Consider the following 23409-nt stretch of genomic DNA (forward strand, 5'->3'; position numbering starts at 1 on the left):
CCCGGCCCCGTGGGCTCAAGGGGACTACACAGACTACTTGCTTCAGAAAACAGCAACCCAAATCTTCCCTCCCCAACCTGCTACCTGTGCTCATTTCCCTCCCTGCAGTGACTGGGAGAATAGTTTTTTCAGTCCATCCAAGACCCCCCCCTTTCCCTTCTCTGCTGCTGATCAACAGCATCTCATTATTTTAATATTTCCACTCTGACTAAAGGGGCTTGCTCGGGTCAGGCGGGGCTCACTAGGGTCAGTCAGGGCTCTCTTTCCCCTGCAGATAAAAGCATGCTGCTGTTCTCTGGCCACTGCTCCCAAAGAGACTGGTAAAATTTATCCTGTTTAGATTTCACCGGCACATTGGTGGCATGGGTATTTTGATTTGATTGTTGTCTGCAGTTTTCTAAGCCATCCAGTTTATTTAATTCGTAATTCAATTTCCTTGAACATGTTGTTTACTCCAGTTTGTAATAACCTCCTACTCTCTGTTTTTAGCCAAAGCCTTCACACCTGAGCTGCAGTTATCCAAGATGGTTATGGCCTGTGAGAGGACATATTCCTTCACCCCTTAATTTTCTCAGCAATATTTGCTTTATTACATGTACTGAAATTTAATAGCCCCCTGTGCTGAAACAGATCCTTCCTTAGGAAGATCTCAAAGCACTTACAAATAACAGTAAAGACCATTTTCAAGCAAAATGTTATTGAACCCCAGTGTATGTCATACACCAAGTACAGGCGCCGTGCTGAGAAGTGCCAAACTGTCCCCATCAGCAAGGAGAGATGGTACAGCACAGAGTGGGTACACGCTGCGTGGAGGGTCATGCTCAGTGTAATGCAGAGCAGAGAGCAAAAACCACTCAAGTCTTGAGCTGCAGTTCAACCAGCATTTCTTTTGCTCCCGGCATCATGGCTCACGAGTCATCCTGTGGCGCTACCCACCAGCCACCCGCTGCTGCACCATGCAAACTCATCGCTTCAGCCCAGCCTTGAAAGGGGAGATCTTGATTCCCAAGATTTCACCTCGAGATGCCCAGGGCACTATTTCCAGATTATTGCCTTTCCCCCTTCATTCAGGACTGGCCCACAGGCCCCAGCCCAATGACCCAGTCCACGTCCCACAGCACTGCAGTGGCACAGGGCTGTGCAGCCCTGGGGTCCTGCTGCAAAGAACCCACCGTTGTGCTGCACAGCCCAGGCCAATGCTTTTCCTTGTCCACATTTACCCCAGGAGAGAGGAGGCAGGGAACGAGTCACTGCCATTTCTGTAAAACATTCCCATTCCTTCTGTCCCATCCTACACCCAGCCAGGCATTATCTTCCCAGCCCCAAGCCCTAGCTGCTCGGAAAATACTTCCTTGGGCTCCTTGGGAGTGCAGGATGGGTGCTTTGTTCCCGGTTAATCTCCCTGTGCCGGCACTAAAGGCCTCGCAATGCCTTGCCAGAGAGCACCGACCTCACATAACCCCCACATCTCGGGGCACCTGCCTACCCACAGGGACAGTTTACACCCAGGAGGGCCCTCCTGCTGCTGGGGTTTCTTTAAACACCGCAAGAAAACAAACAAGTTTCTAGTTCATCCCAAAGACCACAGCTGCCTGCCCCAGGGTGGTGTGGAGGGGCGAGGGATGCTCCAAGGGATGCTCCTTGCTGTCTGGGAAGCCGAGCTGTATCCTCCCTGCCCTGCTGCTTGCAGGCGGACAGAACGTCGGCTTTATTCCTTCCTGCTATGTCAGCGCTGAGATCAGACTCAGCAGGGCTGCGTGGCAGCGGCCAGCCGGCCACCCGGGTCCCACGCCGGCAGGGCTGGTGACAGGCGTGGGAGGAGGAGGAGGAGGAGGAAGCCCTGCAAGGTAAATACAGCTGTGGTTCACCCCACGAGGATGTATCGCTCCAGCAAGGTGGAGGAGAGGATGCCAGCCCCAAGCCCCTCCGGTACGCTGTGGGAGCCGCCAGCTCTCCCTCCCTGCTGCCCGGTGCCTGCCCTCTGCCCCCCAGGCAGGGCAGGCAGTGGTGCCTGGGCTTGCAGACCCTCCACAGACCCTCTGCCGGGGCTGGGGGGCACAGGGCCCGGGGCCGGGGCACGAGGACGCGTGGCGGGAGCAAGTGCACGGTGCCAGCGGCAGCCCCGCCGGCACATGCATCCACGCACAGGCGCAGCGGGTCGCCCTCCGGCACGAAAACAAACAAGCTCGCCTTCAGAAAGGGGAAGCGGGGGGCCGGCAACAGCACAAACCGAGCGCACAGGGTCAAGTTAAAGGCTGCTGGGAAAAAAATAAATAAGGGGAACAAATAATATTTAGCAGGCCCACGGTTGCCCTCCCCTCTTGCTGGGAAGCAGCCGCTCTCGCTGGAGCAGCAGCAGGAGGGGCCTGAATTTGGAGAGGATCTGGGGGCTCTGACCCCTTCCCCAGGGTGGCTACAGAGGCCCCCGGTTAACCCGCAGGTCACAGCCCTGCAAGATGCACGCACGTCCTGTCCTCCCTGTGGTAGCCCGAGGGGCTTATCCTCGGCAGAGCCTCGGCAGCAAGAGCTGCTCTGGTGCAAACCGTAAGCCAGACCCTGGCAGCCTCCCTCTCCGGCCACAGGCACAGCAAACAGACCCCAAAGAGCTGGGGGCATCTTCATCTCTTGCTTCCCCTTCCCGCCACATCCATTGGGAAGCAGGAGCCTGTGGGGAGTCTGCAGGGGCAAACACTCTCCAAAAAGCAACCGCCAGGGAAACGGGTGAGAGAAAATGAGAGGGACATAGAGAAGGTTATTTGAAAAAGTAGTGCAGATGAGAGAGGGAGAGACAACGAGAAGCAGAGGTTGGATGAAGGTGATGCTCTGAATTTAGCTGCGCGGACCAAGTCAGGGTGTCCTGGCACAGTGCTGCGCAGGGTCGGGTGTCCGGTGCGGCGGTGAGGACTGCTCGCAGGGTGTCTGCAGAGCTGCGGGTCCTCTGCTCGTGCTCGGCACCGCCAGCGCTCCCCTGCCCCCCGGACCAGGGGCACAGCCCCCGCTGGGGCCTTCGGCACGCCTGGGCTGGATGGAAAGCAGCTCGTAACAGAAAGTTCTTCCTTTATATAAAGACTGGACAAAGTACAAGCACATGCAACAAGGTGGTGGGTTTTCTGGGAATTTCAGGAGGAAAATAAGAGTGGGAGGTTTTGAGAAACATTTGCTGCTTTTCCAGAGAGGGATATGCTCAGAGGCTGCTGAATTTAACTCCTCCTCTATTCTCACTCATTAAATGTAATGAAATTTAGCTAAAATCTCTTGAGACTTGATACCAGAGTGAAAGGAGACCATTACATTTCTTCTCTTTAAAGCAAACCCAAACACACAGCTGGCACTTTCTGCATCAAGCCCATCAGTCCTCTCTTTACATCTGTCTATTAAAAAGGTGCCTGATTGTGGTATGAAAGCATCAAGCAACGGAGAGCCTGCCAGCGCCTGAGAAAAGTTCTTCTAATGCAACTTTCCCACACTTAAATCTTATTTCTACTCTGAATTCCTCTCATTTCAGTTTCCCACTAGTGGATCACACTGTGCATCCCTCTCCTTAATCACATCCATAAATCCCCAGCGTTATCTATGGAAATAAACAATTGATAAAATTGCTGCAAAGATAATTGCAAAGGGAGGAGTGATCTAAAGTGGAAATAGTGAACAACTCCGAGAGCCCCTTTTGGTTAAAAACACAATCCACACTATGAAATAAAAATAGGAACCTTCTGGAGCATAGAAAATGCAATCAAGGAGGGGGAAAAAATTTGGGCCTAGTAACAGCTGGCACGCTGACATCATAATACTAAATATTATACAAACCAAAAACAAACTATGGGGTTGCTTTATTGGATTTTTTAGTTTGGGGGCATACAGTTCAAAATAGATGATCTCCTTGGCGGTTTTGCTCTTATCTGCTTGTATTTGAGCAGAACTGGACTTCATTATTCAAAACTTCTGTTTGGCAGTTTCTCTGTATAGTCTGATCTACCTATCAAATGCATTTTATTTACCATTTTAATTATAAGTATTTCATAGATTTAGAAAATGAAGGTGCAGGAAGATTTAGAGCACTGTAGACTTCATGGCCAGAAAAGCCCACCATCAATCAGCTAGCCTGAGCTCTCATAGGCAGGATTTCCCAGTTCTGTCCAAGGTCATTTGGCAGGTGAAAAGCAATGTTTTCCACGCACCAGTTGGGTATTCTGATACTTAATCACATCTCGGCTGCTGCTGCTCCCCTGGTAGAATCTGCTAAATAATTCATCCCCTCTTTTCACCTAGTTTTTCATACACTTTAAAGGAGTTTTGATTTTGTCCCCTTGTATATTGTTTGCCCTTTGTTTAAACCTCCCCTCAAGATGCCTTACCATAACGGTCAGATTGGAGAGGGTATTTTTAAATTATTTTTTTTTTATTTCCAGAATTCCTTCCCAGGCACTAAAGAATCTTCCATTTTTCTGGACAGTACAGTATTGCGGGTAAACAATTACAGCTTGCTGTCCTCTGAGCGCAAATCAATTTAATTGACTTGGCCCTGATGGGCTGGCAGGACTCACGCTGTCCCTGCACAGAGAGAGGGGGGCACAGCTGCACATGTGTGGGGCTTGGGGCACTAACACTTCCCTTCCCTCTCTGATGGGAAAATGCAAGAGAAACCTCAGAGAAACCTCAAGCCCTACTACTAGGTTCAGCAGGATGGTTAAAGCACGCTGGAGGAAGGCAACCGCTGCTACCGACTCCTGCTTTTCTCCCACAGAAGAGAAGCATTCATCAGGGAATGATGAAGTCAGGGATGGAGGAGGAAGTTTTCCTCCCCTAGCCGAGGATAAGCCATCCTCTTGCTCTGAAGGGTCACTCTGCCTTTCCACCAGCGCATTAGCATTTTCCAGGCTGGAAGGAAGCTGTGCTTCTAAAGCTCAGGCTGTAATTGGAAAAGTTTGCCAGGACAGACCTAATGAGCTCACAGCTAGTACCAGCAAAACCATGCCACGCCTGAAGTGGTTTAATTCAGTCCCCTGGGCAACACAGCCACAGTAACAGGACTTTTCATAAGTGAATGAGCACCATTTGAAAATGTTATTTCATTTCAGAAGTCTCTTGCACCTCATCAGCACAAATGGAGCCACAAAGACTGCAAACACGGACCTGTGCTCACCCCCTGCCAAGCCTCACTGCACCTTCACACCAAGGTAGCAGCCGTCCTACCCACCTCCTGTTCACAGGCAAACCAAGAGAGCAAGAGAGCAGCCGGCACAGTAAAACAAGGCTTTTCACCCCCTGCTCAGGCGCAGCCTTGACCAGAGAGCAACTTCCAGAAATCCGAGCAGGAACTCCGAGTCCTTCCCATGATAAAAACCAGACCGCCTGGAGCTGGAAACCGGACACTCGTGTTTAGCTCCCTGAATCGGAAGCCATAAGTCAAACTGATTCGCACAGAGCCACACTGCACCAGTGGCACAGGCAGGACCCGCGGATGCCCTGCAGCCCCTGACACGCTGCTAGCCCCTACCCACAGGGAACAGGGATCCTCTCTTCTCCATCAGGGAGGGCAGGATCAGCCGAAGCCGTTCCTCCCCCAGCACTTACGCCCCCGTTCGCAAAATTAATAACCAAGACAGCACTGGGGCTAGACCAGAAAGAGTTAATGGGGTTATGAAGGGTTTTGCTGGCCTATTTTCCAGGCAGGCACTCTTTAATCTCCTTTGGAAACACCTTCACACAAAGGCTGGTACAGCAGCTCAGCTGGAGCCAGGATTTAACGTGGAAGAACTTGTCCCGAAGAGATTAAAAGCAGCAGTCGGGCACTGACCCTCTCGTCAGACAGGCAGGAATTTCTCACCAGGGATGGGGAGGCAAGGAGGGCGGCTGGGTCCCAGGGACTGCTGCTGCAGCATGCCATGGCTCCTGCCATCCATGCACCCAGCATGCTTCCCAGGGAAGCCGGAGCAAACATGCCAGGAGCAGGGCTCATCCTCATGAGCTGCCAGCATGGTGCAGAGTGGCACCCCATGCACCAGCTGCCTTCACAGCAGAGGAGTCTCCCAAAGAAAGGTGGGCAACAAAAACAGCTGGTGCCAGTCGTGATGAAGGGTTAAATCCCACTGCCCATACCCCTGGGCAACTCAGACTAGAAAATACCTAACAGCACAGGTGAAGGCCGAGGGCAAGAGAGCACTGGGACCGTCAGAGTACACACCAATATCACAGCCCTGCCTTATGCCCACAGAGGGGGAAAAAGAGGAGACAGACAGAAGAAATTGGAAAAAAAGAGAGTGAGAAAATGAAAAGGAGGGAGAGAGGACAGCTACAGGCATCCACGCAAGCACAGCTCAGCCATTCAGTCCCCCTTCCACCTTACCTGGGGGTCCCCAAGGCGACTGAGGTCTGGATAAAGGTAAAACAGGATTCCCTGGGACGCCCCAGGCAGGGAGACTCCCCTGATCAGCAGGACGACCAGCATGAGGTATGGGAACGTGGCCGTGAAATACACCACCTGGAAGGAGGATGAAGGGACAAGCGTGAGCGAGCAGTGCGGGTCAAAGCACACAGCGCTGGCTGGTGGCACAGCACCGACCCCCAGGCTGGGGGAGATGGGCAGCAGCAGGGGATGGGTCAGGCTGCCTCACCAACCACCTTGCTGTCACCTGCGGTAGAAGCAAATGCATTTTGAAATGAGCCCAGGAAACTTGTGACATGCCATGGCACGTCTGGAGCCAGAGAAAACCTTTCTAGCCCTAAGAGCAATCCAGACCCTGAGTCAGGCTGTCACCAGGTTGGAGTCAGAGTAGCTCTACTGAAGCCGACGGTGTAATATCTACGCGCATCAGAGAAGGAGCTGCCCCCAGTATCCATCTGCTCATCCCTACCCCAAACAGAGGTCTGAGCCACACACAGAAAGTCTCTTCTCCTCAGCTTTTAGCGGCAAGGGTAAAGGGTTGTGCAGATAAGAGATACGCTCTGAAACTCCCAGCCGAACCCAGGACGAATGTGATTGCTTCCGAAGGACCACCAAGGACAACACTGGGGCTCCCCCACTCAGGGCTGGCACAGACAACTGGCTTGTGCCCACCACTCCCCACTGCAGTGACCCACAGCCACTGCCTCTGACCCTGTTCAAATACCCAACATGGGCACTTCAGACAGAGCAGGGCAGCACATCTCAGACTGCCACCAAGGATGCAGACCCAAACAGGACCTTTAACCTGTGTCCTCTTGCTTTTTACACCCCTAGCCCCAAGAGCAATGCAGACATACTCAAGTAGGGTTGAAATCCCTTCCTCTAGCAAAGGAGCCATGTCCCTTTGGGGAATGCTGCAGGCCAGTATCAGCTAATTCTTTCAGGGACTCCATGTCTGGTAAATATAACATTTAATTTGGGGATTACCAGGGTACTTTCAGGACTGTTCAGGGTAATTGCTGTAGCATGCCACAACAACATGTTGTAGTCTGTGTTTCCCACACAAACAAACTGATATCAAGGGCTCATGCAGTCTTCCCAGCAATTCAGGTAGTGTCATTAATCCCTTTGCATTGCTCCCACACCTTCAAGACTTATTGACCACCTTGAAAAAAAATTGTTCAGTCTGTTGTATCATGCTAGGCCAAAAAAGAAATGTTGCTCCTTCAGGTTTTTCCTGTGTGGACGTGCTGAGTGAGGATTCACATCTTCACCTGAATGCTACCCTACAGCAATTTTCTCAGCTTGGGCAGTTACGCACCAGAGAGCTAAAGCTCATCTCTAAAGGAACTGCAAAATGTAATGACGTGAAATGATTTATTTCTCACACCTGCCCATTCATGCAGAATGGGTTGTTTCAAAATCCACCTAAAGCCCACCATCCCTGAGCAGGGGTCACAGGCTCTGCCACAGCTATAGCAGTTTCTGCATTAGAAGAGGTCCTACTAAGAACAAGCATATGATTTCCCTGGATAGTAAGACCACTTTCACTCTGCCCCTGGGTAATCCTTATGATCTGAGTAGAGATTAAAAAAGAGCTTTCTTCTGGATCCACCCTGATATACTCCATCTGAATAAAGCAACGGTCAAAGCACCTGACACTGCAACACAAGTCCTCCTTAAAGTCGAGATGTACACTCTCTGGTGATTCAGTTTTGTAATGCACAAGGATTTGAGAGATATCCCATCCGTAAAAAAACACACTACTGTATTATCATCTCTGCCTGCAGCTCCAGGTTTTCTATGCATTTCATGTGCCCTGCTCTATATATCATGGCAGTCTTGGGTAGTGCCACGCAGGTCAGTGAAAAACACCTCCTTGCTGGGGCTCATGATTGCCTGAGATGTCTGTGTGAGCAGATCCATCCCTGTCTCTCTGAATCTGCATCCTGAACGTTGAAGGAACTCAGGGACAGTGTCCTTCAACACAGGCAAACATCACCATTCATTTCAATCTCAAATGTTCAAGGAGTCTCTGATTTAGAGCTTTTCAGTGACAGTTAATCAAATCTGCAGGTCCTGCAAGTTTAACAATCATCCCTGTATTTACCACACAACGAAATTCTTCCTTCAGGAAATGACAGGATGCAAGTCTAATCTTTCTCAGCTCATTAAAGCAAGATTAAAAACAAAAATCATAAAAACAACCCATTACCTTTGAACCCTAGTGCACGGTCTTCTGGGATGCCAGGTTGCACATTCTTGGCTGAATCCTTAAATAACATCAGTTTTAAGAGCTCAGAATACAAACTGGTAGCTGTCTGGCATATGATTTGGATTCACATTTTGGTAACATCCTATGTGCTTTACGGCCTGCGCGAACTAGTGTGTTAAGCTTTTCACTCAACAGTCACTCACATCTGCACTGAGACCAGAGGCCTGAATTTGGAGAATGTTTTGCTGGATTAAGAGTGCCAAACTTCTATCTAACAACAGGAACATCTGGATCCAATGAGATATTACTCAGTGCTTGGCTCAGACCCAATCTTTTTATTTCTCGGGCATTGTTAGCACTAACTACATCACTAGGAACCTTGCCGGGATCAGTGTGATTGTCCTGTCACATGCTGGTCAACAACATCCAGGGTTTTATTTGAATCTGATCCACATGCCTCGGCAAAGTGGTTCCATCTGTGACAACCTCCTGCATCTGCGAACGCTCCTCAGGGACAGGCAGTCCCCACGTCAGAGGATGCGAACCGCTGCTGCTGCTCTGAGCAGGGTGATTTCAGCTCATGGTGTTTGCCCCTCCACAGGCAAATCCCCAGAACTCTTCCCCATTGTAACTGTATTCCCACAGCCATCATTTTAGCTGGATTATTAAATATGCGGAGGGTTGATAAACCTATGGACACTGTTGCTTTACTGAAAGAAGGTTTCTGTTTTCAAGAAGATAAGATCTCACCATCGCTAGTCCTTTTTGCTAAAAAGCACTTGCATTTAACCTAGAACTTGTATCTGAAATAGATTGAATTTGTTCTCAGCACTTCCCACACTATGTTTGCTGTACCTTAGTATCATATTTGCCATTATTATACTGCCTCTGCATTCTTTTACCAGGCCACCACAGCAAGCAGTTGCTCTTTTCTTCTAATTTTACTCCATGGAAACCAGAAAACATCATCTCTGCAAGCTGCTTGGTTTCCCCGCCATGTTTCATAATCCCAGACCATTCTGGAAGCAGGAGAAACTGCTAACATCCATGCCATCAACTTGATGGAAACGGATGCAGCTAAAATTTACATCCCATCACACATGATGTCTTGTTCAAAGCATGCAGAGAAGACACAATTTAGATAACATACTAAACCTTTTTATTTCCATCTGTTCTTGCTGGCTCTAGACAAAGCTGGCTAGGAATGGGTCAGGAGGCAGTAGCAGAAACTAAGTAATAGGGTTAGTGTAAATGAGAGTGGCACACTCTGCAACAGAAGGAGCATGAGATGGAGCTAGACAGTCACACCAACCCTTCCCAGAAGCATTCAAAGAAATACCTCTGCAGTGACCAGTGGGGAAAAAAAAGATGACCTTTTTTGCTGGGCAATATGAGCAACTGTAGGAAGAGCTGGGACAAACAAAAAGAAAAAAAAAAAAAGACCAACCCCATAGTGACGAGGCAGAGAGAGCTTTGAGGCCATCAGAGTTACCTTCATTACTATCTGTCTAATGAATTTGAGGATTTTCCAGCTGTACTTGTCAGCAGAGACAAAAACATGTTGCTTGCTCACAGTGTGGGGGGAGGGAAGGGAACATGCAACCACCCCATAAATAGGAATACTGCAGGGTCCTCCGGACCTGTGGATAGGGAGGGACCAGATGGTGATATACATCTTGGAAGTTAATGCTCTGAGATGTCTCAGCACTCCCATCCTTTCCTACCCAAAACATAGGGCCTGGCTCACACTCCTGATTAAAGTTGAGCCCCACAAGCTCCTGCCAGCTCATTTAGAGAGGGGCTCCCAGGGGATCCCTGGGACCTCTCCGAATGTACAAATGTGAGTAGATCAAGCGGTGAGCAAGGGAAGAGGCTTGATCTGAACCAAGCACTCACCTTCCCTGTAGACTTGACCCCTTTCCAGATGCAGAAGTAACAGATGATCCACGCCAGCAGGAGACACAGAGCCAGCTCCCAGCGTAGGCTGCCCAGGTGCTGGATGCCATCAGATATCTTCAGTACTCTCCTCCTGCATTGGGGAAAAGCAAAGGAGCATCCAAGTGTCGCTGATGTTGGCCACCAGTGTTTCCAACACCACGTTGTTTATCACCACACCTCCACAGTGCCTGATGGCTTTGGGGAGAAGGGATGTCCTACTAGCAAGGCCCAGGTCTGAGCTGCAAGGATTCCTCAGAGGAATCAAGCAGTGCTCCCCTCTTAAAAGTACTACCAGCCTGGTGGATCACACATGGACACCTGCTTCTAAGTTCACTCCAGTGCTGGCTTGTTGGGCCAAGACATTTCTTCTCCTATCCTCCTCCTGCCCTTCATCTGTCCTTTTGGGGGAAAGAACTCTCTCTCTGCAAGAACACGCAGCACATTGCACACACAAGCTCCACCCGGGCCTTCTTTTATGCACATTACAAAGGTCACCTACATTTCTGACATGCTTCAAACCTCAAAGTGAATGATACGTTGCACTTACGACGCAGAATTGATCAGGACCACCCAAGACGCAAGGGTCTCTAACCCCTTCTCTATAGCACTCTTCTTCTGTCTTTAGGAGAAGCTACATATTTCACTTCAGGGCCCAGAGCAGCAGAGCATCCCATGCCATGACAAAGACCCAGCCAGAACCACAACAATCTCCACTGCGTGGACGCCTTGGGTGTCCTCTTTCAGCCAGCGTGGAGATAGGATCCTGGGCTAGATGGACCTTGGTTTAGCTAAGGTCTCATGGTCTCACCCTGGCCATATAGCACCTTTCCATGTCACGTGTATGTCAAATCTTCCTCATCACTTACAGAAGTAAGGACTCACCCTCCTCCATCTCCTACACCGCACAGATGGATCTGGGTGTGAAACACTATGGTGCAGTCCCAAAACCCCAAGCCTGAGACAGGCAGAGAAGGACATGCACTACCCTGGAACCCAGCAGCAATGCCCACCCTGCTGCAAAAGACAGAAATTATCCTAAAATAAAGGCTGCGCAAGACACACTGCCTCCCTTCCTCCCCCACAGCCTTGCAGCAAGCAGATTGAGAGGATGAGAGAGGGGTTGGAAAAATCACCCTGCTCCACCAGATACGTTTCATCATGTCGCTCTCCCTGCTTCTAAGGACATGGACCCTAAAACCAGTGGGGAGAGGGCTCCAGCAGAGCATAACTAACTGGGCACTGTACCACAGCCGGAAAAGGCAACAGAAGCGTGCCATCAGCCCACTGCAGGTCGGTGCTTCTTGAGGAAATGGCGGCCTTCTACCTCCCCGCCCAGGGAGGGCAGGAACAGATGCTGCATCGGAAGCAATGGACAGTGGAAATTTCCAGTCTCGTGTGCTGATTCCCCAGTAACACAGGGGTGGTCACAGCAGTGATGGGAACATCAACTTTTCCAGCAGTCAGCCTCAGGAAAAGTAGTCTAAGGCAGGCCACCATCTAATCACACGTGAGCAGCAGGCAGAGTGCGGGCTCAGGGAGCACACAGGAGACAAAGAAAATTTAAAGACTTTAAAGTCTAAAAACAGCGTCCCTGTGCTGAGCCGGGGATGCCCTGGAGGTACTGTGTGCTCCGTGTGCTGACAGCACCCAGCAGCGCTGCTGAGGGCAGCGAGGGCAGAGCCCTCCATCCATCTAAATGCACAAGGGAAATTCATGGTGGCAGCAGAGGGGTTACTTGCACAGTCTATTAGCCAGGGCTCAGTGCTTAACTGGGCCTGTTCTCCCAGCAGATGCTGAGGATCATCAAAGATCCCAAGCCAACAGGCCTATGCCTTTATGCCAGAAATAAAGCTACTCTGGACCTCAGGGTTACTAACACAAGGGGAGAAAACATTGAAAACGAGGGAGCAAATTTCAGCGCGGATTAAGCTGACCCCAGCACTTCATTTTGATTTTGGTGAGCTTCTTTCCTCAGGATAGCTTGCATATTAGTCACTTTAAAGTGAAAACATCACCTCTTTTTCTATTTTTAAGATGAAGACTAGCCTGCATACAGAAGTCACCACCCACCATGCCAGAGCCTCCTGGGAACATGCTGGTATCACACAGTAGCACATATTCAAAGGAAAGAGATCGCCTACTGCATCACTAGTATGGACTCCTGCAGTATATCACAGGACTTTAAGGTCTCCTCTTCAACAGCTGAACACGCTACAGCTTGCAAAACATGCAGACAAAACCCCATCGCAGAGCTGCTGCCTTGTGGATCACCACAGATCTCACCCCACTCCCACCTATAGTCTTGGCACCCATGTCCTGAGCACGGTTACACTGGATGCAGCTACCAGGCAGGTCAAGGACTTCATGGGGCAGACTTCTCCAAACAGAACAAGAGAAATACATAATCCAGCAGATATATGAACTGTAATCCAAACCATAGGGTAATGGCCACTATACCCTGAGGGAGTGCCACTAATTTTATTGAGGTTTGCACCCTGGGTAAGTCTGAACCAAAACTTCAGGTTGGGGAACAGGCAGCCAATTTACCTACACTGCAGGAGGAAACAACTGTATAAAAGCTCACAGCTGGCAATGAAGAAGAAGGGAGGAGGCAGGGAGAGGAGCAGCACAAATGGAGAAAGCGAGAGTGCAACAGCAGAGGAGGAATAAGGGAGAAAAGGACAGTAAACAAAATATCGAGGACCAGAGGGGTCAAAGCATCGGTGAGGTAAGGTCTTGCACAGTCAGCTAGCCATCACTGAGGTCAGTGAGACCAAGAAGCCTGAAAGGTCCAGAGGGACAGGAATATAGCATCAAAGAAGGACTAAGTCAGACAGCTCTGAGGCATGCCAGCACAGCTCGAGACAAACACCACAAGCCCAGCAATGTTACCCTTGACTGATGGTGCTGTTCCTGATAACCTTCACTCTGACCTGCCTAGCTTCCTCTCTTGTGTCCTCTTCTGGCAAGGAGGGGTTAATAGGACATGCTGCTGCAGGGTTTGTTCCTTGCCCGGGAAAGGTATGTCCCGGAGGAAAGGGGGTACAGGCTTGTCCTTTACTTACTCCCAGAACTCGATGACAGGGGAGGTGGCATTTTCGCTGGTCACGTTGAGCGTCGAGTTTGCCTTCTGGAGCTCCATGCAGTTCCCTGCAGGAGAAGCCCAGGGAGAGAGGGAGCGTAAGTAGCAGTGGCTGAAGTACCAGAGGCTCTGAAAAATCCCCACCTTTCCATCCACAGCATCAACAGTCACTGACATTGACTCTGAGACAAATTTTATATGGTCCCAAAAATGCACAAGAGGAGTCACCTCCAGGGTAAGGCTGGCAAGAAACCTAGGACAATTAAGATGATGTCATTTAATTTTTCATTCCAGTGGGCACAGTCAGCAGTCCCGACGAGCACTGGGTCTATAGCTAACACACAGCTCAGGGTGACTGGAAGATGCCAAGAAAGAAGGTGCCCACAGTGCCTGGAACCCAGAGCAGGAGCCACTGGGGAGGCCGCCACTGCGTGGCACTGGCCGGCTGCTGCAAGTGGTTGGGCAGCGCCAGCACTGCTGCTCTCTAGCAAAGACCCAGATCAGCCGAGCCTTTTCCCCAAAAGTGCCAGCAGCACTGCAGCGACCCAGCACTCCGCACGCCTATGACCTGCGGTCCCACCCACGCAGAGGCCAGCCACTCTCCTGAGGTTTGGCCCTGGGTAGCAGCAGGTTTCCCTCAGCCAGGATCTGGCGGAGGATTGGGATGGGGCTCCACACCCACCTGTGTTCCACTCGTGGTCGCAGCTGCCCCAGGGGAGGTCTATGGTGAATGAACTGAAGAGATAAAACAAGGCCCAGGCCAGGACAATGATGTAGTAGAAGTTCAGCAGTACGACGATGACCTGCGAGGCGTAGCCAATTCCTGCAGAAAGCGAGCCCCGAAGGCAAGTGACCCACGCGCCGGGGGACGGGAACAGGAGTCCCCTTGGGAGGTGCTCACCCAACATTTTCATCTGCTGCTCTGCATTTTGACTGCACTGCCGGATGAAGGCCAGCGGGGCGGCTGCCAGAGCCATCATCCCCTCCCCAAAGCCCACCATGCCGCATCAGCGGTGGTCCAGCAGGGGTCCCGGGGACCCCTCTTCCTTCTGCCCCACTACAGCCTTCCCTGGTGAAAGGGTGGCAATGGGAAGGAGTCTGGGCAGGGGATGGGCAGCTTATGGTTAGAAAGCCACCCAAAGAGACAGAAACATATGTCAGTGTTCCACCTGCTGAATAGCACCTCTTCTACCAAAATGCACTTTTTATTTTGTTCACTCATCCCTTTTCACCTTTGTTTGGGAAGCTTTTGTATTAACACCACGCACCTTCTCTGGGAGGTGCTGGAGGAGCAGCTAAAGGTTTTAGTACGTGGGGAAGAAGCAACTGAGACTTTCAGAGAAGTTATGGAAGGTGGCTTGAGGCTAGGTGACTGTGCTGAAAAAGTGCTAGAAGTGGATCTGACTGCTAATGATTTATTAAGACAGCCGACACCTTCCACCAGTAAGGTTTTGAGCCATCTGCAAACTCAGGAAAATGACTTAGCATTGACTTAAAGTAGTAGTATGTTTTAGGTTCCTCATAACAGTCAAAAGCATTTTTATCATTTAGCTCTTGGAGGACAACCTTGACTGGGCGCAAAGCTCCTGGCCAGAGCCGTGGCCATGAAGAAGGAAACCAGGATGCAACATAACAATGGGAACTGTTTGCTGAGAAAGTCGATCAATTTTTCCAGCATGATTTTGGAGAGGAGGCAGCCGGTGGCCCTCCCAGGCCAGCATCCCCAGGGGTGGGCAGCGGATGCATGGAGGCAGGTAACCATCCAGGCTGTGGGGAAGGGCATCCCCGCTCGTCGCCCCAGGGCCCCACGGTCCCCCCACTTCGCCATGCCCTCCTGGGCTCACCCGACTCACCTTCGAAGAGGGGACAGATCCTGCGCCAGGCTGTGACCCCTCCCTGGCTGGTGTACTGCCCCAGCGCCGTCTCCAGGAAGAAGACGGGGATCCCACAGGTGAAGAGGAAGATGAGGTAGGGGATGAAGAAGGCACCTGGCAGATTCAAGCAGCAGATAGGAAAAATAAGCCCTGTGGGGTGACTAGTGTCAGGCTGTCTCCAACCCGGCACCAGGCAGGTCCCTCCTGGCAGGGGACAGCGGGGGCGGGAAGACCATGGATGGGATGCCAGGAAAAAGGGATTTTCCTCATGTTTCATCTCCTGAAGTGATGTGATTGCGTGAGAAACTCAACATTTAGAAAAGATGGAGAGGAAAGGAAAGCTTCTAGGCCTGATTTTTGTGCAGAAGAGTGAAACAAGTTCTCAATAGCTGTATAGAAATACAGGAGAACACCCTGCTGTAAAACCATTGTGACTTTTAATCAAGTTGGTGACTCCTTTCACATTGATTATTCTGACTGAATAAGCTGACAAGCCCATGGATGACAACACCAAGGCACTGAGGAGCAAATAAAGACTGACACCTTCATGCAGTCTGTGAGTTTGCTCGATCATTTGCTCTCCAAAAAGCAGCAGACATAAACGAAAAGGAAGGAGTGCAGGAAAGTATGTACCTCACACCAGCAGCCAGGGCTGCCCTCCTGGTCAAGCCCTGTCATGAAACCAGGCAGGGAGGGATAAAATGCATCAGGCTTTTGATTACCCCAGGCTTTTACCCCACAGAGCACAGAAGACAGCCCTGCAATATGGTCTGTGCTCTCTGCTGCACTCATGTGCCACGGAAGCTGCTCAAGCCATGCTGCAAAGGCAGGGACACGGGGAGCTGGCGTGGAAAGGGGTCACCTCGAGCGGAGAGCCGCAGCCGGGCTGGGGTAGGCTCAGAGGGGCATGCAGGGTTGGAGGTGGCAACCCAGCCAGCCACTAACCACGTTTTCCATGCATAGTCCTTTTCAGTGCCGGTGAGATCCTAACTGGCTCTGGGGTCGGGTGGGCGGGGGTGTATGGGGAATAACAATCCTGGTGCACAAGTAAACTCAAAACCCAGGAGATTTCATTAAGAGGCTTATCTAGCATGCAGGGGCAGGGAGAGGGAAGGGGGACTTTGGGGACCAGCTGTAAGTCCCACCCCGCACTCATCCCAGTGGGGTACAGAGCCACAGTCCTCCCCTCCCTGCTAAAAAGCAATCAATGAAATAAGGGGAGCATCTCTGCAGCTCCCTGTGGGCAAACAGGAGCTGAAGGGCAGGATGCCGATACCTGGCAGCCATGGGCGAATGACAAGCATGCCCACACGCTGTCCCTCTACCAGTAAAAAGAAATCAGTGAAGGCAAAGGGCGGGGGTTGTATCAACACCATCCCCTCAACTCCCAACTTGTGTGCAATCATATTGTCGTAAAAGTGGTGCCTATTTTCAAGAGATATTATTCTTGTATAGAAGTTTGTATTTAACTAAACTGCAGCCAGGGGATCCCAGGGGAGGTCTCTGAGGTGGCAGGTCAAGCTCCCCAGCCTGGGTTTCCCTTACTTCCAGCCTGGGATCTGGCCTTTCCCCTTCCTCAGGTTTGCTGGCAGGTTTCACACTTTGGTAGTCTAACTGGATGGTCCCGACCTGCGGGCTGTGTAATGATGCAAAATTATGGCTGGGTAGCGGAATTTGCAGAGACATATTTGGGCCAGGGGCTGTGATATGCCCCCCCTGCCCTCGCCCCCCAGGTAGAGGGACAGGCAGGGTGGGACGACCCTGACACCAGACCCACCACCCCCCCCCTTTTCATTTCAGCTGGCAGAGGACTACTGCTTGCCCGCACCGGCAGGAAAGGCGGCAGGCAGAATGGCCCTTCAGGCAGGGACTGCAAGGAGGAAAAGCCAAGGTGAGGTGCCCAGCAGAGCCACCCCGCACAACCGCTCTGTCCTGGGGGGCAGCAGGGAGGGCAGCCCGCAGCGGGGGGACCCAGCAGCGCACCTGAGAACCCCCCCAGCACTGGCTGATGTCCCTCCCGCTCAGCCCCATCCGCCCTCCCCACGGGTGAACCCCGACACCCGGCAGAGGTTTGCCCCGCCGAAGTGGAAGGAGAAGGGGAAAGCGCTGCCACGTGTGTCCCCTCCACTATGGCCCCTTCCCCTCTGCGTGTACAGGGACGGTGGCGGCGGTGGCCTTTGGGACCGGCCGGTTTGGGGAGCGCTGGGGAGGGGTTGTGGCACCGGCGGCCACACCACCAGACAGGCTTCCCTGGTATTTCCCAATCGGAGGGGCCAGCCTGCCTGGGGAGGGCCTGACACCGCCATGGGAGGCGAAAGCAAGAGCGAACAAGAGCAAAAAGAACACTTTTTGCTCTCGCCCGCCCCACTATTTAGGACCTTGGTATCAGACACTGAGCCCTAAATATGTAAGGGACTACTCTTTCTTAGTTATGTGGAAATATCCCTAAAGAAAGGAAAAGTGACTGGCTGCCTCTCTTTGCATAGCTCAGATTTTGCAGATACCTTTTTTGCGAAGAGCCTGACTTATTTAGGGCAGCGAAGCACGAGCTGAGGGTGGTTATCGCCACTGCCTACACACAATTCAGTGTGGGGGAGAAAAAGTCAGCCAGTGGGGCAGAGCTATTTCAGCCAGACGGTAATGCTGGCACAAGAACAAATGGTTGTAGGCTGGCCATGATTGACCTAGAGCTGGAAATTAAATAAAGGTCCCACACCTTTATTGAAGTAGCAGGGAAGGAAGTGCCTGGACCAGCCTTCCCAAGGGAGTACAGGACAAAACCTCTGGCAGCCTTTAAAATTAATCTTAAGGCATTACAAGGGATTTGATACAGCACCAGCTGGGGCAGGCCGGACTCCATAGTGGAGGAGGGAGCCTCAAGTCCTGCACAGCCTCGTCGCACTGCCCTGCCCCAGCAGAAGTCATACCCAAAACGCTTTTCTCTCTGCACGAGAGTGTCATGCCCCATCCTTGCTCTAACCTCATGGGAAGGCAGCCAGAGATAAAAAAATTTGCCTGAGACTTCAAACTCCTCATTGTCTCTGCCACTTCACAGGGCTTTGCTTCAGGCCCATTTCTTGGGGGGAAAAAAGGCTGAGAAATCCCTTCTCATCTTGCCTCTGCTCTCCAGCCACACACCGTGGCTCCCCTTTCCCCAAAGCCCTCCCTCAGCTCTTCCCCAGCCCCAATGGGGGGGCACGGCGGGGGGAGCAGCAGGGAAAGGGGTGACAGAACAGGGTCCTGGATCCCGCTCCCCCTGGACAGGATGGCGCCCGGGAAGGGTGCAGCAGTGGGAGCAGACACAGCTCAGCAAGCAGCCAAGAAATGTTCCCTGTGGAAAGGGAGAACACGAAAAATGGTCCTTTTTCAACAGGGAAAGAAAATGCCTGACCAGCTGGTGAAAAGAAACAAGCGCTGAGTAAAGCATGGCATGAAAGTAGCTAAACAGCAGTTAATCCTCTTTTATGCCACTGGGATGAAAGCAGTTTAGTGAGGCCCATGAGACTACCCCAAGCTCAAGCCAGGGGATTTCAGCCCCAGGTCCCCAGCACTCGCTCCCTGCCAGCTCCCAGCCAAATGCCGTTTACCCTCTCCCCTGCTCTTCCAGAGAGCCCAATTAGCAACTAGACAGGGAGAGCAACTCTCTCTCTCCATGTGCCACCGAGCCAAACCTAGGAAGAACTTCGGGCTTTCGGTTTTTTAAACAATTTCTTCCCTTCAAAGGCAGCCACAAACTAAAAGCAGGCACAAACACCTGCAAAAGCAAGCCCAGCTCCACCGCCAAGCCGTGGGGCAGCCTGGCCTTGCCAAGGATTGACCACCAGTCACTGCCGAGCACAGCCTGAGCAGCACCGATGTGCCGGCACCTCGGTGGTAACAGCAACCCTCTGCTCCCTCTCTCCATCGAGCACGTCCATCCGCGCACCTCACAGCCCTGCCGTGTGCCTCAGAGACAGGGGTCCCCTCTCCCACACGCTCGCAGCTCCGGCGGATGCCAGCGGGCACCGTGGAGCGCAGGAGGGGTGCTGTGCTTCTGCACCGAGGCGAGGAAAACCCCCTCGCTCTGCCCTGTCCCTGCCACCCGAGTCCAGCACCCAGGGGCTATCCCTCCACAGTCAGACACCACACCAGGACCTGTGGCCGTGAGCCCCTTGCAGCCCCCCCCCCCGAGAGTCCGGGAAACGCTGCAGCTCCTCACAGCGCCTGCAAAGGCATCGGTGCCCCACGGCACCCCACATCGGTGCCCTCCTGCACCACTTCCCTGCGATGCTGCCGGCACCCACCGTCTTATTTGCGCAGGGTGCCTAGTGCTCCTCGAGGAAGAGGTGCCTGGAGCGAGTCACAACGCTCAGAGAGCCGAGCCCCCACCCTGCTCCTCCTGCCTCCCCCTGCAGATGGCCACCCCACCTCACCGGCAGGACCAGGGAAACGTGGCTACAGCCACCAGAAACCCTGGGACACTGTCACTCAGTCACCCGCATCCCACCGGGTCAAAACAACCCTGGCTTGTGGCCTGGATGGCAGCGCTATGCCAGCAAGTTGGCACCCTCTCTTCAGACTCATGACTTGGGCATTGCTGAAAAGCTGCTGCCAGGGGTGAGCGGGGCTGGACATGGATGTCGCAGAGGCAGGAGGGACCGCGGAGGGACTCCGGTGACCAGCCCCTGGGGCTGGACGGGGCCAGGGCTGCACTTACCTCCACCATTCTTGTAGCAGAGGTAGGGGAAACGCCAGACATTTCCCAGGCCGATGATCTCCCCAGCCACAGACAGGACGTACTCCAGCTTGTTGTTCCACTGCCCTCGCTCCAGGGTCTGGTCCTCCTCCTTCTCCTTTTCCATGCTAGGGTGTGCGGGCACCGTTTCGCCATTGCTGACGGCGCCGGGGACTCTGTAATCCATCCCACCTTCAGAAGGAGTTTCCTTTGTTATGTTCAGCACAAGCCATGCAACGAGGTAGAAATCTGGGCTACAGGAGGCAAGAGAGGGGAGAGGACACACGCATGTCCTCTCTTGCCCCTTCGTACCGATTCTGGCTGGCAGCAAGGTGCTGAGAGCACACATGTGCTTTCATTGCTTAGTCCAAAACAAGTCCTTCAAAGCCGCTATCGGTTCCATTATTTTTAACTGACTCATCTCAAAACACTCCTGCTTCTGGAAGCCCATCCTCTAAGCGCAGAGTTACACAGAACACCCAGCAGCTCAGCCAGGCTGGAGCTCCCACTGCAGCAGGTACAGGGAACAGACTTAGGGCTGGAGGGGGATGAGACTGGGATCAAATACTTGACAAGATACTTTATAAGGGTTTTTCTTCTCCCCTGTTGCTGCTTACCAAGGTCTGGTTTTACAGACCACGCAATGAAAGCCACAAAACACACAGAAGTCTTGGATGCGGGAAGAGGAAAAACTGAAATAAGAAGGAAGCAAGTTTTTGCTTTCGGTGGTGGCAACCATTGCTGGCAAGCTACTAGGCTACAAGAAAAGGTGGTTTTTCAGAATGGTGCTGTCCTTCTAATAGCAGGAAAAGAAATGGTGCAGATCCATGGCCACCTGGGATCTCTCCTCTCCCAGGGTCTGCCCCTCCAAACATCTGCCCATTGCCTGCAGAGGCTCCCCACAGTACTGCTCTCAGGAAGCTTTGGCACTGCAAGAGCTTCTCCCGTCTCTAAACAGATCTCTGCTAAGAGAAGTAGATCAGCACAGAGTAGGTGAACACCTCTCCCACTGTCCCACTTTCCTGCAAAAATGTCCGAGAGGACAACTCTCCTCCCAAGAAAGCCAGAGCACAGCATAAGTGACTGTTCGTGCACAGCTGGTGGCTCAGGGCACAGCGAGGAGATAGGTGTGGGCAGCACGGGTGGCATCAGCTCTACTGCAGCCATTTAGGAGGCTTAAGGGGTGTTTGACCCTGCTCCTCATGGGCAGGATGCCCTCCTGGCTGATGAGCCCCGCATGGCAAAGGGTGAGGACTGCGGTTCCCACCAACACCAGGTGCCAAAGCTGGGATCGCTGAGGACCTCGTGCCAAGGAGGGCACCTTCCTTTGCACAGTGCCAGCCCTCGAGGCTGCTCGGGCCCTGCAGAGGCAGCTCCCCAACCTCAGCCTAACATTGCCATTCATTCCCGCCTGCAACTCCCTTGCCAGGAGAGCAGGAAAAGGCAGCAAATGACACTCTCCCCCGTCTGGGGAGAGAAAAAAAAAAAAGGGCAAAGCAGCACTTCCAACCTCTCCCCTCCCCCAACATAGTCCCCTATAAAACACTTTGAGACGTGAAGAGGAGCAAGAAACACTGGCAGGCATTTGACAGCGGCTGCAAGGAAGGACTGGGAGGACCCCTCCACGCTAGAAAATTATTAAACAGGCAGAAAGCACACCGTGACCTCTCATCCAAGGCAGACCCGGGTGGGTGCGGGGGGAGCAGGGCAGAAGAAAACAGGGGCAGAGGTGTTACCTTGCGGACGGCGCTGTTGGGGCGCGAGCCGACGGGAGACGCGAAGGCAGGACCGAAAGGTGCTGGCTATTTAAAGTGTGGAAAGAAAAAATTCGGCAGTGGTGTAATCCTAGACTTCGCCCAACCCACATTCCTTCCCCCACCCCCCAGGGCTGGACAAAAACCTACACATGACTGATTTCATGGCCAGTGCAAGGGGGCTCGTTCCCCCCCGCCTGTGAGAAGGACTCACACCGCCTCCGCCAGCGCTCTCCCTCCCAGGCCAGGGACCGCTTGGCTCCCATTCTCCATCATCTCTCTGCCCAACGCTGTCCCTGGAGACATGGGAGAAAGGGGAGACCACCGCATACAAGTACCTCCACAGCCCTGCCTGAGGGAGCCAAAGCCCCGAGACCTGCTGGGAAGAGGTAAGACGAAATACAAATTCATGGTGAATTCCCATCACGGGGTCTCCTCTTGGCAGGGAGGAGGTGGGCACAGGGCAAGGTCCTGCGTTGCAGCCTGTCCCGCAGCGCCCAGGGGGGCAGCCGGGCTGTACGGTGGCCAGGAGCAGTCGTGGGCAGCAGAGCTCTGAGCTGGAAATAAACTGCTAAACTCTCTGCTGTTTCTTACTAAGGGCCCAAAACAGCTTCATTTGGAAACTCAGCAGGTTGCAAACTCTCTTCACTCACACACAGGGACTTTGCCAGTGGTCTTTCCCAGGAGCAGCACTGCCCCATCCTAGGACATCACTCCAGAAGCTGCAATGGGAGCAGGCAATCAAGCAGTAGATGAAAAATCACACAGCAGGGAGAAAAACAGCCCCAGTTGTGCATACGCAACACTGGGCTGCAAAATTAGCTGTGGCTGCTCCGGAAGGTGGTCTTGGGATTACTGCAGGTAGTTACCTGACAACATCAGCTCTGCGCTTTGAGGCCATAAAAAAGGCAAACAGAACAGGATATTGTTCATGGTAGATGTGTTACATCTGTGATGGTCCAAGGATGTAAGTGAGGCAAGGTTTTAAAGTATTTTTATTACATCTGTTGATGAATATCTGGGGCAAGAGACAACAACCAAAAAAAAAAAAAAAATCACGCTTTTGGGTTCAGTGTCCTTGGATCAGGCCTGCAAATCACCAGCAAAAGCTGAGCTACATACAGGCAGTTTGAGAAGGTATTATGAGAACAACAGGAGCGAAGCAGCAAACACTGCGGTGTCACCACATTAATCTATGGTATACCCACACAGCACCGGACATCCTATAGGAGAAACAGGGAAAGGGAAGAGAGACAGGCAGAGGTAAAGAACAGACTCAACCAAGGAGTGATCAAATACATGACAACTCATCTTCTCGCGAAGAGATGCCTAGGATAAAAAGAGGTTGACAACAGAGGTCTAGGAAACAAGGAAAAGACAGAGAAGATGAATATATCATTCACAACATCTTATAGTGCAACAGCTAATGGTATCTGATGAAATATTC

The 23409-nt window shown here is 52.2% G+C and overlaps 1 protein-coding gene across 3 annotated transcripts in view; it reads right to left on the bottom strand.

Moving 5' to 3' along the window:
• The window catches only part of LOC104325704 (sodium- and chloride-dependent GABA transporter 2), a 32912-nt gene extending 10907 nt beyond the window's left edge, over positions 1-22005 (bottom strand). The window contains exons 1-7 of one of the 3 annotated variants that reach the window (XM_069807659.1): positions 21945-22005; positions 20191-20400; positions 15474-15608; positions 14303-14443; positions 13604-13688; positions 10497-10629; positions 6347-6481 (exon numbers count right to left, since the gene is read on the bottom strand). In XM_069807659.1, the coding sequence (XP_069663760.1) occupies positions 6347-6481; positions 10497-10629; positions 13604-13688; positions 14303-14443; positions 15474-15608; positions 20191-20395 (834 nt within the window). In that variant the 5' untranslated portion in view covers positions 20396-20400; positions 21945-22005. Of the gene's footprint in view, positions 1-6346; positions 6482-10496; positions 10630-13603; positions 13689-14302; positions 14444-15473; positions 15609-20190; positions 20463-21944 lie in introns of all 3 variants that reach the window. The other 2 variants (XM_069807657.1, XM_069807658.1) reach the window with 2 other exon arrangements.
• Between the last annotated feature and the right edge of the window lie 1404 nt (positions 22006-23409).

The sequence above is a fragment of the Haliaeetus albicilla genome, chromosome 19 (assembly GCF_947461875.1).
Source record: "Haliaeetus albicilla chromosome 19, bHalAlb1.1, whole genome shotgun sequence".
Lineage (NCBI taxonomy): Eukaryota > Metazoa > Chordata > Aves > Accipitriformes > Accipitridae > Haliaeetus > Haliaeetus albicilla.